At 45.0% G+C, this 21539-nt stretch overlaps 1 protein-coding gene across 1 annotated transcript in view; it reads left to right on the plus strand.

Annotated features, from left to right (window-relative positions):
• The window catches only part of LOC115319632 (A disintegrin and metalloproteinase with thrombospondin motifs adt-1-like), a 45753-nt gene extending 24693 nt beyond the window's left edge, over positions 1-21060 (plus strand). Inside the window, exons 9-14 of the mRNA XM_029979677.2 lie at positions 2123-2172; positions 4443-4554; positions 7314-7478; positions 10072-10213; positions 13884-13991; positions 20733-21060. Of these exons, the coding sequence (XP_029835537.2) occupies positions 2123-2172; positions 4443-4554; positions 7314-7478; positions 10072-10213; positions 13884-13991; positions 20733-20993 (838 nt within the window). The 3' untranslated portion in view covers positions 20994-21060. The remainder of the gene's footprint in view (positions 1-2122; positions 2173-4442; positions 4555-7313; positions 7479-10071; positions 10214-13883; positions 13992-20732) is intronic.
• Positions 21061-21539: the final 479 nt, after the last annotated feature.

The following is a 21539-nucleotide window of genomic DNA, read 5'->3' on the forward strand; positions in this document are numbered from 1 at the left end:
CATCGACAGATGCTGACAGACGCTTGCATTGGACCCTGGCTTGTGCATAATGGAACGCTAGAACGCCACTTTCGTAGTCGCGTCTTCCGAGCGTTGCAGAAGTTCTTAGACAGGGGCGATAGCAGACGGACGAAGGCGAAAACGGACGCCGACGCGCGGATTTATGTCCGCGTCTTACGGGCATTGCGGACGACGATAGACGGTGGTGGAATAGCAGATGATGCCAGAGGCTGTCGCGCCTCTGCTCTCACAACTAGCAGGTGTTGTCACATGCCAGACTAGACGCACCGCATGTCGCGTAGGGGAGACTCCAGGCTTCTTAGCGTGTTCGGCCGACCAGCCGAGCTAAGCCAATATAAATGGATGGGGCCACTGATCTGTGGGTGGGTGGGGCAAGAGCTGGCCGTGACCTTCACCTAAATTGCGTCCTACAAAATAAATATTACTCGAAAATAACTTCGTGTATAATGTACCAAAAACGATATCTCTTCCAAATATGTATGTCCTTTAAAAATATATATATATATATTTTTTTTTTCATTTTGATGTTTCTTAATAAACCAATCGAACTTCTTGCTCTTTCATTCGATCTTTGAATACTTATAGGCTTATGCGGAAATCGTATTGGCTATGGAGAGAAAATTAGTTGCTCGGAGACTGGCCACGCCCGGCGTGTTTTCAGCGGACAGTGACAATTCACAACTCCATGAACAGGAGACGCCACCGAGCGCAAAAGATGTCAAACAAAAAGGGTGGTTCATTTTTTGCCCACAATATTCGAAAAGGTGAAAGTATGAATGTGCACTTTCGCGAAATGCGGGCGGAATGGTGTCTTGACGCATATGAGGACGCTACGTGGCAACACCATTTTGTCCGCATTTCGCGAAACTACTACAGTTATCGCTTTTACTTTTACGCACATTGACGGAAACATTCGGCCCGGCGCAAACAAAGACGCAGGTTTTCCCAGTGTTGTTGAGAGGTGAGGGGAAGATAGAATTTGACGTTCAGCGATGAGCGGAGCAAAAGGCGCAAGTAGAAAAAAGAGGCGAAGCTCTGGGCGGGAAGGAGAGTGAAAGGCGTCGCGTTTTGGCAAAACACGTTTCACGTTTCAAGTTCCGTTCGAGAAGTAGAGATGTTTTTGAGAAATCGAACGCGGTGGAAGTTTCTAAAACACTGCAAGATTACGCGTAGCAACTGGATACAGCCAAAGTAGGATTTTGTATAACGCGAGCAATGTTTGAAAACAAATGAGCCGGCTTGCTAGAACAATGTCTCAGCTGAAACTAGGTGAAAGAAAGCACCGCAAAGGCTGGGGAAAGGGAAAGCGAGCTTCTTGAGAGGCAGTTCGAGTCCGGATCAGCTCGTGAAATGGCTTTGGCAGTACTTTCTTTCCCATCGTCTCAGCTGACACGCTGTTTCTAGCAGACCGGCCCTGTTTTGAAGCTATCGTTAGCCGACGACTCTTCCTCATCGTCGCGCCGTCATCGGCGGGTCATCGGAGCACTCCCTTCTTCTCTCTTCGCGCGGCGCAGCTAATGGAAACTTCCGACATCTTTCCTCTCGCGCAATGTGGGGAGGGACGAAGTGCTTCTCCATCTCCGCTGCGAACACAGACTGCATACGCCGACGCCGAAATCCGTGCCTAGTGTCTCCGGTAAAGCTATCACACTAAAAAGCGTGATGTTGCGGCTTAGTCTTTAGTCCAGTGTGCCTAGATTGACGAGGGTTTCAAACTGCTCGATCGGTATCACGTGGTTCATGGGCCGTGTTTGCCATACGAAAAGAGATAACTGGAGCATCGATCGTCTGAAAGCGTCTCCGCCTCGCCTTCCACATTCCTTTTTGCGTCGCCAAAACAAAAGGCATTCGCTCTTACGAAGAATCAGCGCAGGAGGCGTCCGCCATTAAAGTGCAAACGATATCGATGACTCTCCATATGCGTTCAGCGCAAGCGGCGCCGGCCTGGTGGCTGAAGTGACAGGGAGTCGCGAAGGGATTAAATACACGCCGAGATGTGAGCTCAGGGCAATAGTTGGCTATTGCCCTGAGCTCACACGCAAAAAAAGGAAGCTCCATGTGTGTTTCAAAATATATAATGATTAGAATTTTTTTTTTCCAGGTTGGACCTTGCAGATTATGAAAATGGAAAGCTTTCTAACAGCGTCTTGGGTAAGAGCAGACCTTTACCGTGTATGAGGCATTTTTACTGAACACAATGTGAATATTTCTGTAATTTCTATTACTTTCCTTCTAGTCACTTCTCTGCTATCTGTATATGTCATTTGATCCCCCTCATGTAATGCATTTCATCTGAAATGCCTTTGAGGTACAATAAACTGAACTAAATTGAACTGAACTTGAGTTTGAACTCAGAACTTCTCATGTGGTCTCCGTGTTGTAATAACATTTTTCTTATCATTTGAATTAGACTGAAGAAACGTGAAATTTGCCGCGTCGAAACCACAGTTCTAGCCGCGTGTAAACGGGCACCCCGCGATAGGTTAGAAGTACTAGCGGTCTTCGCGAAGTTAGATGGATATGTTCTAGGCCGCATCCAGGATAAATATTAAGTTGTCTTCTGGTCCCAACAGAGATTATATATATATATATATAGATATATATATATATATATAATAATAAATCGAACAACCAAACATAGGAACTGTTATATGTTTCTTGTACATGTGCGCTAACTTGCCTTCCACCAATCAGCCTGCTGTTGTGGCATAAATGTTCTAAAAGGCTTGGGGCAGTAATTGTTTGGGCTCACGCCGCGTGGTATAATATACATCTGTCACGACCCCAGAACCAGGTTGCACTTCAAACAGAAAGGAGTTTAATTGCAAAAGGGACAAAGGCATCCAAATTCATGAGAAACACCAATGTGTGTTTCTCCGTCGTGAGGTTGCCGTCCGAACATGGGCAAAAAAAGAACAAAATTTCACTTTCTCGAACAGCGCACACACCGATCATCGTTTCTAATCATAACTATCCAATCGACAAGTCTCCGCCTGCACTGAGACACTGGACTTGACGATAGAGTGATTCCTTTTGTTTTCGATTTTTATTCCTTGAAGTTTGAGAGGGGTAAAAATGATGCTGATTCTGTGGTGCATTGCTGCAGATTACATCAATCGCGATTGCATTTCGTTGTTGTTGTTGGTTTTTTGTTATGAAGGCCATATTCTCCTGATTTTAATGGAGACGAACCTCGCTTCCTCGTTTGGTGATTGGTTGTAGCAATTGGTCATAGTCTCTCCCTAGCCAAACGCTATTGTCCTTGGAGACGTTGAGAATGCCACCTTTTTCTTGATAGGCAGTGGGAAAATGACAAGAACGCTAACTGTAGGCGTGTCTTCCACCCTAGGATGGATACATGAATGATTTATATTGACTGTACTTTTTGTACCGGGCAGTAGATTGCACCACCTAGCGTGGAATTATTTACGCCCCTCCGCTTTAAATTTTCTTATAAATGTCGTCTCGTTAAATCCTCTAAAATAATTAGGGTGGTGTGGATATTTACACAGCGTCTAGTTGGTCAGCCATTTCAAAGTTGCGACGAGTCACTCGCTGTAGGTGAGCGATTTAGCGAGTGCAGTACAACCGCTAGCCTGGGATCTTTAACGTGCACCACGCAGTAGTGATACACGACCGCACGCCGGTACGATACTCACCTAGATCGAAGCAGGCAGGTGTGGGGATGGAACCCAGGATCCCTGGGTTCTGCAGCGCGAGCTTTTGCTCCATGTGCTCCGAGCTGGTCTTCGATAGCCAGTTTCAGATGGGCTATGTGTGGATGGTGACGGTGGCTGGCTCCGAAGCCATAGAAAAGTTGCAAACCGCGAAAGAACAGAGCGTAAATAGAAAAGAAAAAAACTTTTAATTATCGACACGAAGTTAAAGGATGCGATTCCCAAGCTACTTTGGCTACTTTTATACCGAGAAGACAAAAAGGTCGTCGAAACCTAGCACTTTTCGACACGGTTCAAAGCATAGCGCCAGGAAGGTGGCGCGTGCCTGATTTGAGGAACGTGGACACGCTCTATAGGAACGTCCGTCTAGCATGGTGACGGTGACGTCGGCATGTCACGGCGACGTCGGAAGACATTCCTCACCTACTCCAGGTGTACGGCTGTTGCGACCGAGGAGTTCCACAGGGTGGATCAACCAGGGCCAGGCCAAGACGGGTACCAAAAGGCGACTCAAGGCAGGAATATGAGAACACGGAAGGGTTTCTCACGATAAACTCTATTTACTACATGTGTATAGAACTATTTACATAGTATTCTTTGTTGAAGTGTAGGCACAGTCCGTCGTGCTTTCTAGTAATTGCTGTCACCGTACAAGAAACAGTTTGCAAGTTCATTGCTATTATCTTTCGAATTTGTTATAAAGAAGTGTTTAGTACGCATAAGCTATGTCAATACTATTTGCAGGTGTTGCCTTTCTTGGAGGAATGTGCAGCGTAAATCTGCGAGCCGCCGAAACAGAAGACACACCTGGTACACACAGCATGGTCTCCATTTTAGTGCATGAACTCGGGCACTCGTAAGTACTCGCATGACCAGTCAATCTCCAAACAACAAAATAATGCCAGTTCTTAACCAGCTTGCCACACCCGTGCATTAAGTGCGTGCTCTCAGTTTTTTTTTTTCGGAAAAAATGTGATCATTGACGGCTATCATCCTTTACAATATACGGGATTTCTGACACTAAAATGTTTTACATAAACAGAGTCATGTCTCGTTTATATGGACACCGTCAATATGGGTACCCCGCTATGTGGACACCATTTTTGGGGACAAATTGGGGAAAAAACATGTATTTTTGTTTCGTTATTTTGGGCAACTCGCATTATGGACGATGTTTCGTGGCTACGGAAGTGTTCATATTAACGAGACATCACTACATCAGGAGTGTAGAATATCAAAATGAAAGGAAGTTCTGTAAATTATACAGTCGCTGATAGCCTACACAAAATATAGCCTTGTAACTTTTGATTATTTATTTATCCGCGAGTCAGTGAACAGGCAGTGAAAACGCACTATGGCTACACGCCGGTCCCAGTTGCCAAAAACACGCCTGGAGCGCCCTTCTTTACGTTCTGAGGAACCTGATGATGCGGATGCCGCATTCCCTTTGTGTCGGGCGAGCTAAAAAAATGTACCCTAGCCAAAACTAAAAATAAACCTAAAATGTTTATCTTCCACTCTCGAGAATCTTTTGCTACAAGTTTTGCATTCACGTCTTCGTTGTCCTTCATATCATTCACTGAAGCGGCTGTGCTGGTCATGCAGCGGTTCCCCCAGACTCCGTCTGTTGTATTTCTTGAGTGTAGCGTCCTTATCGTAAAACCCAGGGCGTCTTGTAGCGCTATTTCGGGTCAAAGCTGAAGGGGGTCCATCGGGCGCGGCAGCCGGCGCTCACAAAAAAGTGCTAGGTATTCCGGTGTCTCTGTTCTCTCTCCGCACGCCCGACACACCGTGGACTCCGCCTTGGGGTTGAAGAATATGCGGTACGACAGATACCTTCTTCTAAAATTCCTGTACAGCCAAACCCGTTTATAACCAACAGCAGGAACGCCACGATCAGTTCGATATAGCAAGTAATTCGATATACTAAAAACTATTTATAATGAACTTCCACGATGCGTTCGTTGTAAGGCGAGAACTTCTTTTTGGTTCTCATCTCTTCGCTTCCGCCTTGTAACAACGCGCTGCAAAGTTTTTTTTTTTTTTTTTTTTTTTTTTTTTTTTTACGTCGTGCAGAGTGTGTGTCTTTCGATTATGTGCCGTTCTGAATCGCTTCCTTTCGTAGGCAATATTTTAAGATAAAGTTGTTGTTTTTTTCTTGTTTTTTTTGTTCTTTGCTGTGCGTGCGTGCAAAGAGTATGTTTTAGCTTTCTCCTTCTTCGGGTTTGCTTTTCTTCGCTCAATTTTGTTCGCAACTTCAGCCTTTGGAATTTTCTTTCCTACTTTTTTTTTTGGTGAAAGGAACAGGCTAAAAGACGAATTTTTGCGCGTTTTTGGAAGCCTTCCCGGGGAAAAAAGTTCGATATAGCCAATAGGTTGTTTTTTAGACAAAGTACTCTTTACATGCTTTTTTATTTAAATTATTTTATGAGTTCGATATCGATAATAATTGTCCGTACGTGGGATCGTTCTAAACGGGTTTCATTGTATAGGATCCCTACGGGAGCCAGAGGACGCTGGCTCCCTACGAACGCTGGCTCCCTATGGGAGCCAGCGTTCGTCCCCGTAGCGCCGGATTTCCTGTACAGCCCGGGATTCTGCTCGCGGAATTCGGCGAATAGCGGCGGCGCCGCGACGCCGCCCTTTCTTTTCCTTTCCTGGGAAACAGAAAAGGAGAAGGATGCAAAAGCAGGGACACATAGGCCGGGGCACGTGCAACGTCGGCAAAAGAGACGTATCGGTGGCTTTCCTTTACGGCATTTGGATTTTGCTTCTTACGTGACCGTTCTGGGCGAAAAGCGCCTGGGCGGCACCTGCAAAAAGACGCGCCACTCTGCCTCCCGTAGGGAGCCTATACAGGACCTGTACCTTTTTGGAGTAATGAACGCCGTCTGGGAGGGTCGTCTGCCTACCACTAATGAAGGGCAGCCCTTCGTGCCTCCGCCCGTCAGAATATATTGGGATCGTGTAGTTGTTTTGGTGCGAAAAGAAAAAAAAGGGTCAATAAACAAACAAAATACACCCAAAGAGGTCGACAACGTTGTTCGTGAAATATGGTGCCCTTTGAAAATGAAACAATGGGAAACGAGGCCAAGAGAGAAGGTATAAGGATGCACAGCGGCTTACTGGAAAAATTAAAAAGTCCATTCAGCATTCTTTTTTTTTTTTTGCCAAAGCAGGTTCTCTTTGCCGGTCTGCTTGTATCACCAGAGCGGTTACGCATTATATGAGCAGGGTACACAAGACTTGTACTTTAGAACATTCGTATTGTTTGCCAGGAACTGCCAACTTAAAAGTTATCGATTCGGCAGGGTTGAGTTTTGGAGTTATACCTTAGAAGTCAACTCTCCCGAACCAATTACTAGTCCGCTTCTCTAGCTTTATCAAGATAAAGTTTAAAGCTAAAGCTAAATTACAAATGTATTTTTTTAAAGAGCACCACTACCTTAAAACTTTGTATAATATAATATAATATAATATAATATAATATAATATATATATAGCAGGCCATTATGGACGCGTTCTGACACAATACGTGGGCGTACATGCTGCCCGCTTTAGGCATTTCACGAGCACGAGATTTAACAAATACTGCTTTTTAAACTTCCTCGGCAGACTTGGAATGGTACATGATGGAGAAAAGCCTCTGTATAGCACTGATGCATACCGGAATCGTGTATGCGACGCACGTGATGGCTACACAATGGCACCAGTTGCACACGGCGCTCGAAATGGAGAATGGTCTACGTGCTCCGTGGAACACTTGCGTGGGTTCCTTAGGTATGACTTTTATATTATTCGACTTTATTCTTCCGCCCTACCTCTCAGCCTCATCGTAGACACGCCCATTGTACTAAGCAACTGAAATTTAAAAATAATGATCTTTCAAGGATTAATGATGTTTTTGAGAGCTTAACAAATATGGTAAAAAAAAGTTAAACCTACACTTATACGATTTGTGCAGGTGAGTTTGCGACCAGGGAAACATTGTATACGTGGTTAATCGCAGCGATCAGTTGGACAATAAGGCACCATTTGTTAGTTAACTTCTAAACAGTGAAAATAAACGCATGGTTTCATTTAAAATCATGCTGAGAGTCATCAAAAACCACTAGATTAATATTTCTTAGAAATGCGTTGAGCACGTGACAAGCGCACTAGTGCGCTAAAGTTACCACTCGTGAAGCAGGAGCAAGGCTACTGGTGCGATGACGGGCCCGCGCGACTTTTCCGTCTCTGAGCGTAGCTCCGGCTAATTGTACCTGCTGCACGAGTGGTACCTCTAGCGCATTATTACGCCATTTTACTTCTAACAATTATTGATTTTCGTTATCGCTCACCACGTTTCAAATTGCAACCATTTGTCTTTTTAGAGCGTAGCTCTTAGGCGCCCTCTTCCGGCTTAAGCGTCGTCGCCGTCGGCGTAACAGCGCGGTGCACCGCGCGAGCCCTCCCCCGGGTCACGTGACCTAGGGCGTCAAGTCACCCCTCCCCAGGTCACGTGACCCTCTCCCCCCAAGGTCACGTAACCCCTCCCCTCCCCCGGAGGAGATTCAAGGATGAGGAGAGGACGAGGATAAGGAGGTGAGGAGGAGGAAGGAGGGTATACCTTCCTTTCAGTAGCCTTCGACCCTCCTCCTCAAGACCTGCGCTCTAATTCGTCGTTACAGGGAGTTGTTAACGGCTTTCACTTTTTCACTCACGAAAAATTTAATTAACTTTTTTTATACTTAATTAGCCCACTGATCGTTACGATTAGCCCCGTATACTATGCCCCCCTATACTCTGTATAACCCACCTGCACAAAGCAGATAATACCCCTGTTACAGGGGCACACTTAACCGCGGTTAACTCAGCTTTACTGCTGTTGCGCGGCACCAAAGATACCGGACTATACTCTCGGACAGATGCTCAAGATGCTCAACCGCACGTTCGCCCATAGCTTTGACTGCATAGCCGCAGAATGTTGTCCGCAAGTACTGTGCGCTATCTGTGGCTTAGCGTAACCGCAGTTAAATGTGCCCGTGTAACAAAGGTATTAGTGTAGCTTCTCGCTTTCCATTTTTGGTTTGGAGACGCCTTTAGTCTCGGGCCACTCATGGGGTTTGTTGAGCTACCGGACCAGGGCTGCGCTAGCAGACTATAAATAATATCATTCAGTCGTCTTGTGTTCTTTCCATAACCATGCAAATAATTAGTCGCGACAGTTTGTTTGCTGCTCGAACTTAACTCGCTGTGAAAATTGCGTCGCAAAAGTGTGAACCTATGAGCGTGTTTTTATTCTTGTATATTTTTTTTTTATGTTTCTCGGAATACCACGGTAAATTTGTTCAATGAAATACCCCCCGTGAGATGCTGGAGTAACACCGCCAACATGCTGCCTCACTAAAAATTAAAAAAAAAATCTTTCAAACCAGTACTCATTATACTGTAAAATGCGGCACTGATACCAAATCGTGTGTCCGCAATCACTATAGCATAGGAACCCATGTCACGGCCGGCAAAAGGCGCGCTAGTCCACGACACTTAATAAAATCAAAGCCAGCAAACATTCTCCCCTTCCTCGATGAACTCCGCGAGAGGACCGAGGTCCGATGCTAATCAACCTTCGATGCGCTGATTGTGCGCAAGACCCAGCCCGACGCAGACGCAACGCCGGTCACTAATAAAATCACATGCGCTCACGTGACACCGCGTATAACCGGCACGCTAAACTCTCCTTCCAGGCGTCGACTGCACGACGCAGTTTTAGAGCGAAGGAGGCAACGAGGAGGAACTTGTTAGCATTTTGAAAATTGAATCTCGTAGCGTTACCAAATACTGTGAGGATGTTATCAACTTCGTCGTCGAAAGCGAAGATTTAGCTCATAAAAGTGTCACACTGGTCGTGCTAACGAACGCGCCCGCCCTCTCGCGCTTGTGGATGAGCATCGGAGGACAGGGTTAAATCACTGGCTCTGTGCTTGCGTCCTACGCCTGATCGTTTTCCATATGAAATGGTGTTACGCCACGCAGGGTAGCTTAGTCGCGTCGCAACGACGTCATCTCCGTCGATCAGTAGCGAGCTGCGCTGCATCCTCTCACACCTGAAGCAGACGAACTAGTTTCTCGACAGCTCAGTGAGAAGGAGCACGCGCAGTACGCCAGTGGTCGGAACATGTCTTGCATTTTTGTTGGTCATTGAATATAGACCTTTGGAAAAAAATAGAGCTGCTGTGGCCAATTCCATTGTCAGTGTTTGTGCGTGTGGCGCGCGATTTGCTCGTATCCCAAAGCGACAAACTTGCGCCTGCTGGGCTGGGACGATCAAACGCTGAGCTGAGGAATTGTAAATATTAAAATGGTGTATAAGTAATGTTATTTTTTTTTTCAGGACTGTAGGACAGGCTTGCTTTGATACGTTGTCAGCGATACACTACACGATAAACATGACACGACTTCCGGGGGCACACATTACAAAGCAGAAATTGTGTGAGAGAACGTACTCAAACTTCACTGGCATGACCGTTCATCCCGTAAGTTCCGCCTGTTTAAGCGAGTCTTCATAAGGCTAAGCTACACAGAAAACATTACATTAGGGCTCGGCAACCGCGACGAATATATGAAGTGTCCCTGAATTTCAAAACATGGTTGACGGGTATTCGTTTTTCAAGCGCCGCTCATAGCCGCCCGTTTCCTGGTTGAGCCGCGTCGCCGTCGCCCTCGGCGTCGGCTTCAGCGTCACCGTAACCACGCATTACACTATGAAACGTTTCCCCGCTAACTTTATCGGGAAAATTTCCCCGCTGTTTTTAGCGGGTTATGGTTCCCCGCTTAATTTATCGGAAAACTTGACGTCACGGGGCTTCAACGTCAATTCAGTTTCCCCGCTAAATTTAGCCGGAAACTTTTTGCTAAATTTACCCGCTAGATTTAGTGGGAAAATTTCCCGGTTAAATTTAGAGGGTAAATTTTCGATAAATTCAGCGGAAAATTTAGCGAAAATTTGACGCCGACTGAGAGGCGGGGCGCACCCTCCCCTCCGCACCCTCCCCTCCTCCTCCTCCTTAAGAGCAGCGCTCTAATTTGGCGTTACAGAGAATCGTAAACGTCGTTCATTTTTTGAAAGATTGATTCTATATTTTTCGGCTAACCAAGACGAGAGTTATGTCATATTTGAAACACAAGCATTTTATATTGAATACTATTTGGCCGGAGGGGGCTAATGAACTGTTCATAAATCTTTTAACGCTTTTATGATATTGGTGGTAAGATGTTTTGATGGCGCAACCTCGCGGGCGCTTTCCTGTGGCATAGCGTGTGATTCATGCGGAGGATGGGGTAAGCGCATGCAGAGTGGTTATGTGAGTTTTGATCATACCAATTTATAAGCGTTAATTTATAAAAACAAAAATGCATGACATTTCTTTTATGTTTTCCTTGTATTAGCCAATTTTATATACACATTTTGTTTTTATTCAAGAACAAGGCTGGATTTTCACATGACAGCCTACGCGACTCAGGTCGCAGAGTCTTTGATTCTTATTCTTTGGTATCGGTCGAGTATCTCGTTATTTTTTTATTTTAGTCAGCAGCGTGTGAGACTTGCTGTGCAGCTCCGGGCTGTTGTTGTGCGTGGCGCCGCCCACTTACTTTGGTTAATCGAGCTCGTTCATAGCGACGCTTTCGTCTATGTTGGACTTGACAGTATATATTTTTATTACTACATTCGGTTAGACGTTCAGAAGGTAGCGGCAAGTGACCCTCAAAGGGAATCATATGTCATTCCACCACCTCCGTATCCAATAGCGTCCCATCGCTTCCGTGACGTCGCGGCCAACGTGCGAGGAGGGTCTTGCCTTTTGTACTTATTTGCTTTATCCTTCGAATTTTACTTAACATTGTGGAAGGCAGGAGAGGGAGATTAGAGTTTTCCCCCTCCGATGGAAACAAATACGACTTTCGGGGATTAGCTTCCCCCTCCGATGGATACAAAGGCTGCTCTCAGGGGCTTGGTTTTCCCTCGAATGAATACAAAGGTCGCTTTCTTAAAAAGTGGGATCGGAGACAAGTTGGAATTTATTGAAGTGGAACAAGGAGCGTTTCCAGTGAACTCTTCTTCCACTGCGGAGAGATTAGAAACGGGCGCATCACGCTTGTGGGAGGAGCTTCTCCTACCTTCTTGACTTGTAACCGACCATAACCAACATTTCTCTTGGAAGGCAATATTGTGTGTGTGTGTGGGGGGGGGGGGGGGGTTAGTTACATACAATTTTATCAAAATGCACCGATGCAAATACACGAAATAGAGATGCATACACATAGCTGCAAAAAGTAAAACACAGCACATACAACGCAAGTAAATTCGTCAAAAAAGGAAGAAAATACCGACTTGTCATGTTTTGCTTTCATGCAAGTCCAGCTTCAGCAAACTCAAACGTTTCTTCATAGGCCAAAACCACAATGTCAAGGAGTGTATTTCACTGATTTATTGTAGGTGTTGCATCGCCTTGCATTGTGGTAAAGTGCTGGATATTCTGTTTTTTATTATCGAGCGCTTCAGTACTGGACTAGCGAATAGCTGACCACCACCCCCAAAAAGCACAGCCTGTGAAGCAGGTTTTGCCGCGCTACCCAAACTACGCACGAAGCGATCTGACGGACCGAAAATTATGCGTCCCCTCGCCGGTATCCCCTACCTGCGCGTCACAGACGATGATGATAGAACCTGGAGAAGCGCCCCTGCAGTTGGCGCACGCCACCGATATCTGGACAGTTACATGCATTCTCTTGGCGAAGTTCATACAAAGCATGCTCTAGACCTATACAACACTTCACGTTACGTTCGACCGCACACAAGGTTACGATCCGATGTAGGCAATCCAGCAGCGCCAAAATTACACCGTCATGGCGCTCGTCCTCTTTGAGCGTTTATTGTAACTTGCTGAACCAGTCATGCGCACAGAAAGCGCAGGATCCCGCAGCATGCACAATGCGTGATTGGTTCAACCGGTGATAGCAAACCCACAAACACAACAAGAGTCGTGATGGCGCACTTCTGGCGCTGACTTATTGGCTCCATCGAATTATAGCTTTGGCATGCGGTCAGACTTGATGTGGAACGGAGTAAAATACCATAACGTTTGTAATTCGGCTATAAATTTACATCTAGTACTAAATATTGATGTCGAACGATCGGTGAGACTTGTTACTGTACTGAGGTGTGACTTCCCGAAAGAGATTTCTTCCTTTTCCCCATTAAGAGTACCTCAATATTGTCTAGAAACGGGTACAAGCCCTACAAACTGTTTCGTATTCACGAGCAAGCTTACAGCAAACAACATCAAAGCGAATAACTAAAATGCAGGCTCCCTAGGTGTTTTTTGTTTTTTTTTTCGCCGAAAATTTTTTCTGGATTTTATTTCTTCGGGAACTAGCATGTGTGCTTGTCCGTTTTAATTCTCTTCCCGCTCTGGAGCAAATTGTGGACACTATGGAATTGGGGAAGTTTCAATGCGTCCTAATGCATACTTGTGTTGTTAGAACTGCAGCTTCTGGGCTTCAGAAGAAGCTTACAAATCAATTCTGCAGTACTCTAAGCCTATCCAAATCAGAATGAAGGGACACTGTTATGTTTACCAGAAAAATAAGAAAGCACGTGGGCAGATTTATGCTACACGCAGCACGCAACTGACACAGTCAGAGAAAGTTTTGAAAGCTGCCATCCCTCTGCTCGACTATTTAGGCAGGGACAATCGCAAGGTTGCCAATATAATTATTCCGTAGATAATGGTTGTCGTCCTAGGCAGCCAGAAGGATGCCATCTTGCAATTGTACCAATACCCGTTTCAGAACTCACACAAGTGGTAATGTCTTCAGCAGTGTTTTCGCAGAGCCTAAAACACAATTTTTTTTTTTTTTGAGGGGGGGGGGGGGGGATAAGTGTACTTTGACTGAAAAGCAGTTTCGCTATATTGGTACCAAACTGTGCAGTGTGGCCGGCTGAGGCGAAGACCCTTAATGTCTTCCTTACTATTCAAATGCCCGACCTTTCTCTACATTGTACGGCAAATAATCTCTTACATTGATTTATTTTTACAATATTTCACGTTGTGCAGCGAGAAGCGAGAGATGCTGAATGAAACTATCACAGCACGATTCTGTAACGCTGCCGTCAAGTTAAGTTTCAATCACTCTTATCCACAGGATTCTCTGAACGCCCCAGAATGCAGTATATGGTGCTGTCCTCATAATTACAACTACCGATGTCTACCAGCTCATCTTACGGATGGAATGGAATGTCAACGAGGATTTGTAAGGGCCCTTTTTTAATTTCTACTGTAGAGAATTCCCGTGAAAGACAGTCGATGGAAAAAACATTTCAGTTCACTACAATTCGCTTGTTTAACTATGTACGGTTAGCATCAGCTGTGGTGAAAGAAAAGCGGCTAGTCGCGTAATAACAGAAATATTAAACCTGTCTTTTTATTATAGAATCAATCGAATACTTTTCACTTTTTTTATTTATAAAATTGTAACCACGTTGTGCAGGTTATTTTGTCAATTAAATTAGGTGAGGTAATTATATAGCTGAAGGGCACATAGGCTGTGTCGGTATCATTAACTAGTCTTGCGAAGCATTTTTCAATAATATCATTAATACATCGTTTCTGCACATGCCCCGAGGTTGAGTTGTTACTGTAGGTTGTAAGATTACCCTTGCTGCACCCGCCTCGGAGTATGACGCAATGCACTGGTTCAACAACACGTAGTCACTTATTGACCGCTATGGCCGCGCGCCTGACCCAAAAAGGCCCGGTACACACTCTGCGCAGGCCTGTTATGAGTGGTGGAGGGCAACGCGCCTGGCCAATTGCACTTAGCTACCAGCGGTGGAAAGGACGGGACACGATTTAACATGTGGACAACCTGGCCGAACGCTGTGTGTCACTAGGTTGCCCACTAGGTATAATTATGGTGCCTGGAACGCGTCTCCAACTTGTGTGTTTACTGCGCCAAAAAAGCGGTCCCTCGATTTCCGCCTGACGACGGGATAAGAGTGTCATGCTGTCGCCGATCGCGAGCCTGGCGGCGTCCCAGCAGTTGTGGTAAAAATGGCAGACGCCTGTTCTGCTGCAGGTCGCTTTCCATTGTTACAGTTCACGGAAGCTAGGGCAGCCGGAAGTTGGGACGCCTAAAGCGACACTCGCGTTCGCTCGTGCTTTTCGCCAGCATTTCTACGGCCAACCGCCAGGATCGCGACAGGCAACAGCATAACACTCGCGTCATTTGTTGCCACATTGGGACCACTTTTCATGTATGGGCGGGATAGGGCGCTAAGCACAGCAGTCGAAGACGCGAGCGAGGCACCATAGTATAATGATCAAGGTTGTTGAATTTTAAGAATCAACAGATGGACAGATGCTAGGTGACTTTTGTTGGGGCGCTGGTTTATCTAACTGATTGTGATACAGTCATGTCTCGTTAATATGGACCCCGCTAATAAGGATACCCCACTATATGAGCACCACATTCGGGGACAAACTGGGGAAACACATGCATTTTTGTCTCGTGAGTATGGACAACTCACGTTATGGATGATTTTTTTACGGAAACGGAGGTGTCCATATTAACAAAACATGACTGTATATGCACCTGTTATGTAACCACCGCATGTACACCAACGCTTCCAACGCGTTTTAGACGGTTCGCAATAATCGGTTTGTTAGGGTGTCGCGCTGCGATTTAATACAGATGCATGCTGCTATGTGGTAGAATCTTGGAGTAAACAAATAAAGTACCCCATTAAAAAAAAGTAGAGGTTCCGGCAGTCTGCGGCGGCATTCGCAGGCGATGTCATGAACCTGCTCTCCTGGTTGCATGTGCCTAACAGAGATGTCGGAAACGTCGTTGGTGCGCCAGCGCCGTGCTTAGCAGACGATCTTAAGAACGTCTTCACTATACCAGCTCACATCTGCTTTACGTACAATATGGAAAGTGCGATAATTAATTAATTTAAGAGAAGCCTTAATAAACAAGCACACTTTTAAATTCTTCATGGCTCCAAATTTTTGGTACAGAATTAATCGTTCGAGGCATAGAGTTAATATGCTAATCTACACCCAACTGCAAAGGCCACTTCAGCCCTGAAGTGTAATTGGACCCTCTCAGCCATTCAAAGCCCTACAGCTCATCAAGCCCTTCAGCCCTTCAAACCTCTTCAGCCCTTCAACCCCTTCGACGCCCGAATTAGTCGGAACCATAGAACAAAAATTCAGTTTAAAAAGTTACTGGAAATCTATTTCAGACATTGGGTTTTATACGCACGATGTAACTCACAAAGACGATAAGAACCCGCGTGTATTCAAACCCGAGCGCCAGCAGCTGTAAACAAAATCAATCAGACCAAATAGGAACAACTGAATTATTTATCACAAAACTATATTGAGAAGTACTCATAATGCGCTGGGTAAATTTTTATGATGTACGGTAGTTCAATAGAGTCAAGCAGGTTTTGCACACGCACAGATACTCTCAGTCAGTAAGACGTTTAGCGAAAATCACGAACGTCAAATCAACGTCCGCCGCCGTTGAGAAATTCGGAACGCGGTGAAGGTGTCGTCGCTGGTGCCGTCGCGGTGGCGTCCCCGGCTTCTTTTTTCATCACTGGGCAAGTTTCTGAAGCCGGAACAGACGAAGAGGCGCAAGAAACAGGGCACTGAGATACCTTTTCCTTGATCCGTACACTGAACTGCTCTATAAGATAGGTCCCACGCATGGTACTGGAAGTCAATACTGAGCGTCCGCTCGTTTCTTGCGCCCAGTACAGAATGACCAAGCGGCTTCCCCGACGCCTGTATCCTGAAGGGTTACATGATCACTCCCACAGACACGTTAAAACGATTTTGATGGGTGCTGTGCTTCCACAGAAAAGATCGGAAGACTCCATCGGCCTCCCAAAAACCGTGAAGGGTCATTACACCCGTAAAAAATTTCTGAAGGGTACTACAGGCCCCTAAGACAAATTGAAAGGCATTTCAAACTTTAAAAAAATGTGAGGGTACGGCAAAACATTTCAGAAATCATGATGGACCCCATAGACAGTTTTTCAATAGGGGAGGAGAAAGCCCCATGCATTTGGGCCCCATACGAACGGCAGGGTGTAGACGCGGACATCGGCAGTCGCGATGAGCCCCACTGGCGACGCTTTAATATGAATAAAAAAGCAGCGCATGCGACGTCTCTACACGGTTATTTTCTAGCTTCCTTTGCAGGAAAACACCGGATGCTCGCATTCTGTAAAATTAAATAAAGGTGACAAGCGCTCGAGCAACTTCAGCCCGTCGCGGTAAAACAAACACTCTTAGCATTTCGTCGGCTTTCTTTCTCCGATCTTTCTCGTTCTTTCTCTCGGAGCCGCCGATGTAAGCTCCAAAGATTCGCAGCGTTCCACTCCCGTTTTAGCCCCCTGGACTGAGGCGCCGCACACGTAATCTTGATGATGACGACGATTTTAAGGCTACTCACTCCCTTTGAAACAAGTGGTTGCAAAACAATTTGTTCGTACCGAGCCAAGATAAAAATAAAATAGTTCTAGAAACAAAGCACATATAATGTAACTTCTCCTGCGTTCTTCGCCACAATTTCTCAAACCTACTCTTAGTTTTTTCGGTCACTTCTCTCCATCTTCCCTTTGCTCCGTTTCCACTGCGACGCGCGTTGCGTCCGCACTTTGGACGTTAGTTGTAACAGCTCTGTTCGCACTAAAAGTCTTATGTAGCATCATCTGTCGACAGCACACTCGACTAGGTGGGCACGGACATGTCATCGTCTGCGAATGCCGTCAACGCAGAATGGCCGAAACAGTTATTATTATTATTATTATTATTATTATTATTATTATTATTATTATTATTATTATTATTCCTATTAATATTATTATTATTATTATTAATAGTATTCCTATTATTATTATTATTATTTAACGAGGTAATCTTGTCCCTTAATAAATCTGCCTAGCCGCAACTCTGTAGTAAATATGTTAACGAGGTAATCCCGTTAACAACATAATATGGTCCATTAATATAGCCAAATAGCCGCACATCTGTAGTAAATGGCACAGTGATACTTTGAGAAACCGATTTTTGGACCGTCTAAGCTGATTTAGAAGCGTTAATGTACACGAACGCTGTCTAAGAAGTGCATAAATACAAAATATTGTAACCTCTTCGCTTATTTCGCATTGAATCAACGGGCAATTTGAGTACTTAAAAAATAATCCTACAAACCTTTACTGCTCTATGAGTCAATTTAGATCACCTATTCGGTAATGATGGGGACTAACACCATTTGCTAATTGTTCTATAACCTCTTATATTTTGCCTACAAAATAGCTATATATAAGAAAAGAGTCAAAGTACAGGCTAGCTGGTGGAAGTCAACCATTTCGTCGTTTACCCTGAGACTGGGTTTTTTTTTTTGAAGAGCAGAAGACACAGAAAATTGAGACCTGTCTGTTTTTTCTGTTTCTTCTGCTCTTCAAAAAAAAAAAAAACCAGTCTCAGGGTAAACGACGAAATGGTTCTATATAAGAGTTTCATTTTTGTCCAAACAGATTTCTTAAAAAGGAGCAGTGAATGTTACATTGATGCGTTTTCGGCCAGTGAGGCATAAGGCCAAGGAAAAATATTATAAGGGCTAATCACGATAACCCAAATAACTAATTAAAATGTGTTAAGGAACTTTTTATAATTAGGCCGACACTAGAGGTCCTCTGACGCCACCCTCTGGTGTCTGCGATAATTCCGATGTAATCTGTTATGTATTAAGTGGTATGGAGTCGCTATCTAGCAAATACAAAGTAGACCGCGCCACTCTGCAGAGCACGGCGGGTCATGTATGGGAGCGCTTGCACTCATGGACGTTGCACTGTCAAGCCGTCCATCGTTGTTCTGTAACCGTACCGCTTTTTGCTTAGCGAAAGCTATGTGCTTGTGTCGTAATTATGTCGCGACCAGGATCTAACATAATTTATCCTTGATACCCATTTTAATAGAGAAATCGGCCACTCATGATTGTAATGTTTGATTTTTTTAGGATGCTTAGAGGCCATAGATTGAGTGTGGACCATAAATAGATAAATAGACTATCACATAAAGCAGTTTAGTGCCCTGTTAAGTCCGGGCGGAGCCGGCGCTGCGAGCTGATGGAACCAGGCAGGTAGCGTCAAGAACTTACCAGCATATTGTTCGTTATGTCAATGTGAGTGTTCTATCATCGCTGAACTAATCGTAAACAAAAAGCTCATTACTTCGTAGCGTCGGCTGCGGCTGGGTATTTCTCGAAATTATCACGTACGTGCAGATTTTGGCTTGTGGCGCTTTGAAAGCCCTAGATAGCGTTCAAGAGGCCCTGCAGCGACTTTTTATTGGTTTTTAATTTGTACCGAACCTGAGCGCACTGAACGTAGTAACTTAGTGAACTTTTTTCTTTTTTTTTTCGAATTTCGCTTTATATTAAAATTTACAGGTGTATTAAAATTACAAAAAACAAGCAAAAAATAACCTCCTTCATGACACCCTTGGTCCTCTGTTCCCCCTTTTCCTCCTCCGTGGACCGCGGCGACCGAGGAATCTGGGGAGGGAGGGGAAGACGGAGAAAGGAGGTGAGGCCGAGGAGAGAGAGCTGCCCGGGAACGGGGCAGCTTTCTTTCCTCGGCTGACCAGGACCAACAACGTCACGGTTTTGTCACATGCGGCGCGCGTTGGACGCAGCGGACCGCCCCTGTAGGAGGAGGAGGTTTCCGCGTCGTCCGGTTAAAATATGACGAACTAATATTTAATCACTGCCTCTGTGCCCTGACTTGCCCGAACCACAAGAGAAGTGGAAACCGAAAAAAAAGGTAGCCGCTTAAATAGGATTACAGGGCCCCCTTATTACTTTGTAACTGCTTGCGGGGAATGACAGGATTTTAGGTTATTTTTTTAAGTACAATTGGAGTACTAGCGCAGACTTTCTTTGTAAGATATATGCGACGAGAGGGGTTAGCGCTTGAGAGGGTCAGAGTAATTTGAGAGCCACAATAGCGGAAGTGGACTTGGACATTCCCATCGCCCCACTCCTCCTGAAACGGTTCCTGTACATGTGCAGTAAACACACCAGCTGGGGGCAAACAGACTTATTTGTAAAAATGGGTCTGATGCAATACTTTTTTTTATTCAATCAACGGTATAAGATAAAAATACAGGGTGTCCCAGGTAACTTGCACCAAATAAAAAGAAAAGAAAAAAAACGAAGGGTTCTGCAAAGGCAAGTCAACCGTATATTGAAAATACAAGAATAAAATCACAGATGACGGGGACGGAAAGAGAAGTTCCGTTTCCACCTCCGTCCTCTATGTTTTTATTCTTTAATTTATTGGTATCAAATTCACCAACACGCTCCTTTTCAATTAATACTGCCACTGTATGTTGTCAAGCGTCTTACAAAACTGCGAACGTTTTTTACTGGGCCTAGTTATTTAAATTTGTAATACTAATTTGCTTAATTTTCTAATTATTTGTTTATGGGTCGAGGTGTGAATGGGATAGTTCTAGAGCGCATTGATAAACAGAAAAATTACGGTGTTTGCTACATGATCCGCTTTGCGCACTTCTTAGCGCTTGAAAGGGTCAGGATTGGTCTAGAATTAAAGCCCACAAAATATTCAAATTCAATTTGTCGCTTCTTTATTGCTTACATTGAAATGTAGCATCGGCTGCGGACGGCCTTAAGGTGAATCGTAGTATAGCGATGCAGCTCTCTCGACTTCCGCTTCAGGAAAGACGATGGTGTCCTTTGTACCTTTCCTTAGGCGACTCGGTGGGTGCCGGTAACAAATAGTGATCTTATTCCCACGCTTCAATATGACTTGCGTTACGTCAGTCATTAGCCTAAATAGTTTAGCCCTTCTGCGTGGAGTTTAACGGCAACGAAAATCCAGGCGAACGCGAAGCAAGTCGAAATGAAGTCCCTCGAGTTATGATTTCAAGACCACAACATGTTTTGATGTTCCAGCACTGCGTCAAACACCGATGCGTTAGGAAGACGACGTACCAGCCACCCAGGCCAGCGCCGCCTACACGTTATACAACCCGGTCAACGACAACCAGCACGACACGGAGGACACAGAGAACTCGTCGGCCGTATTGGTATAACTTGAAACAAGACAAAACAAACCCCGACTCCAAGAGAACCTATCACTCGAGGATGAACTCAGTACAGGGCAAGGTGGCTGATTCGCTCGTGGAGACGGCCAGGGCTACGCTCCCGCATTAATTTAACTGCGCCGAATCTCAGACAGAACCACCCCTCTCAAGGAGACACACGGAGATTGTCAAAATGATCTGCCTGAACTACGACCGCGAAAATGAAAGAAATAAAGTGATAGCTGGAGCGCCAGTCTAGTAACTATATGGTCTGTTTTACTTGGTTGATTTTGATATCCGATAACGATACCCGACAACGATAGAATGCATGCGCAAGGGCGCTTCGGAATTGGAGCTACCGGAAGGATCTACTGAAACACCCTACTACTTCAGCACTGTATTCTGTTTCACTTTACGGTGTACCACAACGGATGCGATGTACCACAACGGCAATCCACAGCGCGGAGTGGGTCACGAGACCTTCCGAATAAGTGGATCGACGCTCTGTGAGAGGTAACGTTGTACACGCAGATCGCTGGATTAGCAGACATTGCTCGTAATGTCCGTTGCGGCAAACTGTAAGGTTATACAGAGCAGAGAAACGTGCTAAAGATAAATTTTATGCATACTGTTCCTGTTATTATTATCTAATCATGTTCAGATATACAATAAACCT

The sequence above is a fragment of the Ixodes scapularis genome, unplaced genomic scaffold (genome assembly GCF_016920785.2).
Source record: "Ixodes scapularis isolate PalLabHiFi unplaced genomic scaffold, ASM1692078v2 PGA_scaffold4__175_contigs__length_147842914, whole genome shotgun sequence".
NCBI lineage: Eukaryota > Metazoa > Arthropoda > Arachnida > Ixodida > Ixodidae > Ixodes > Ixodes scapularis.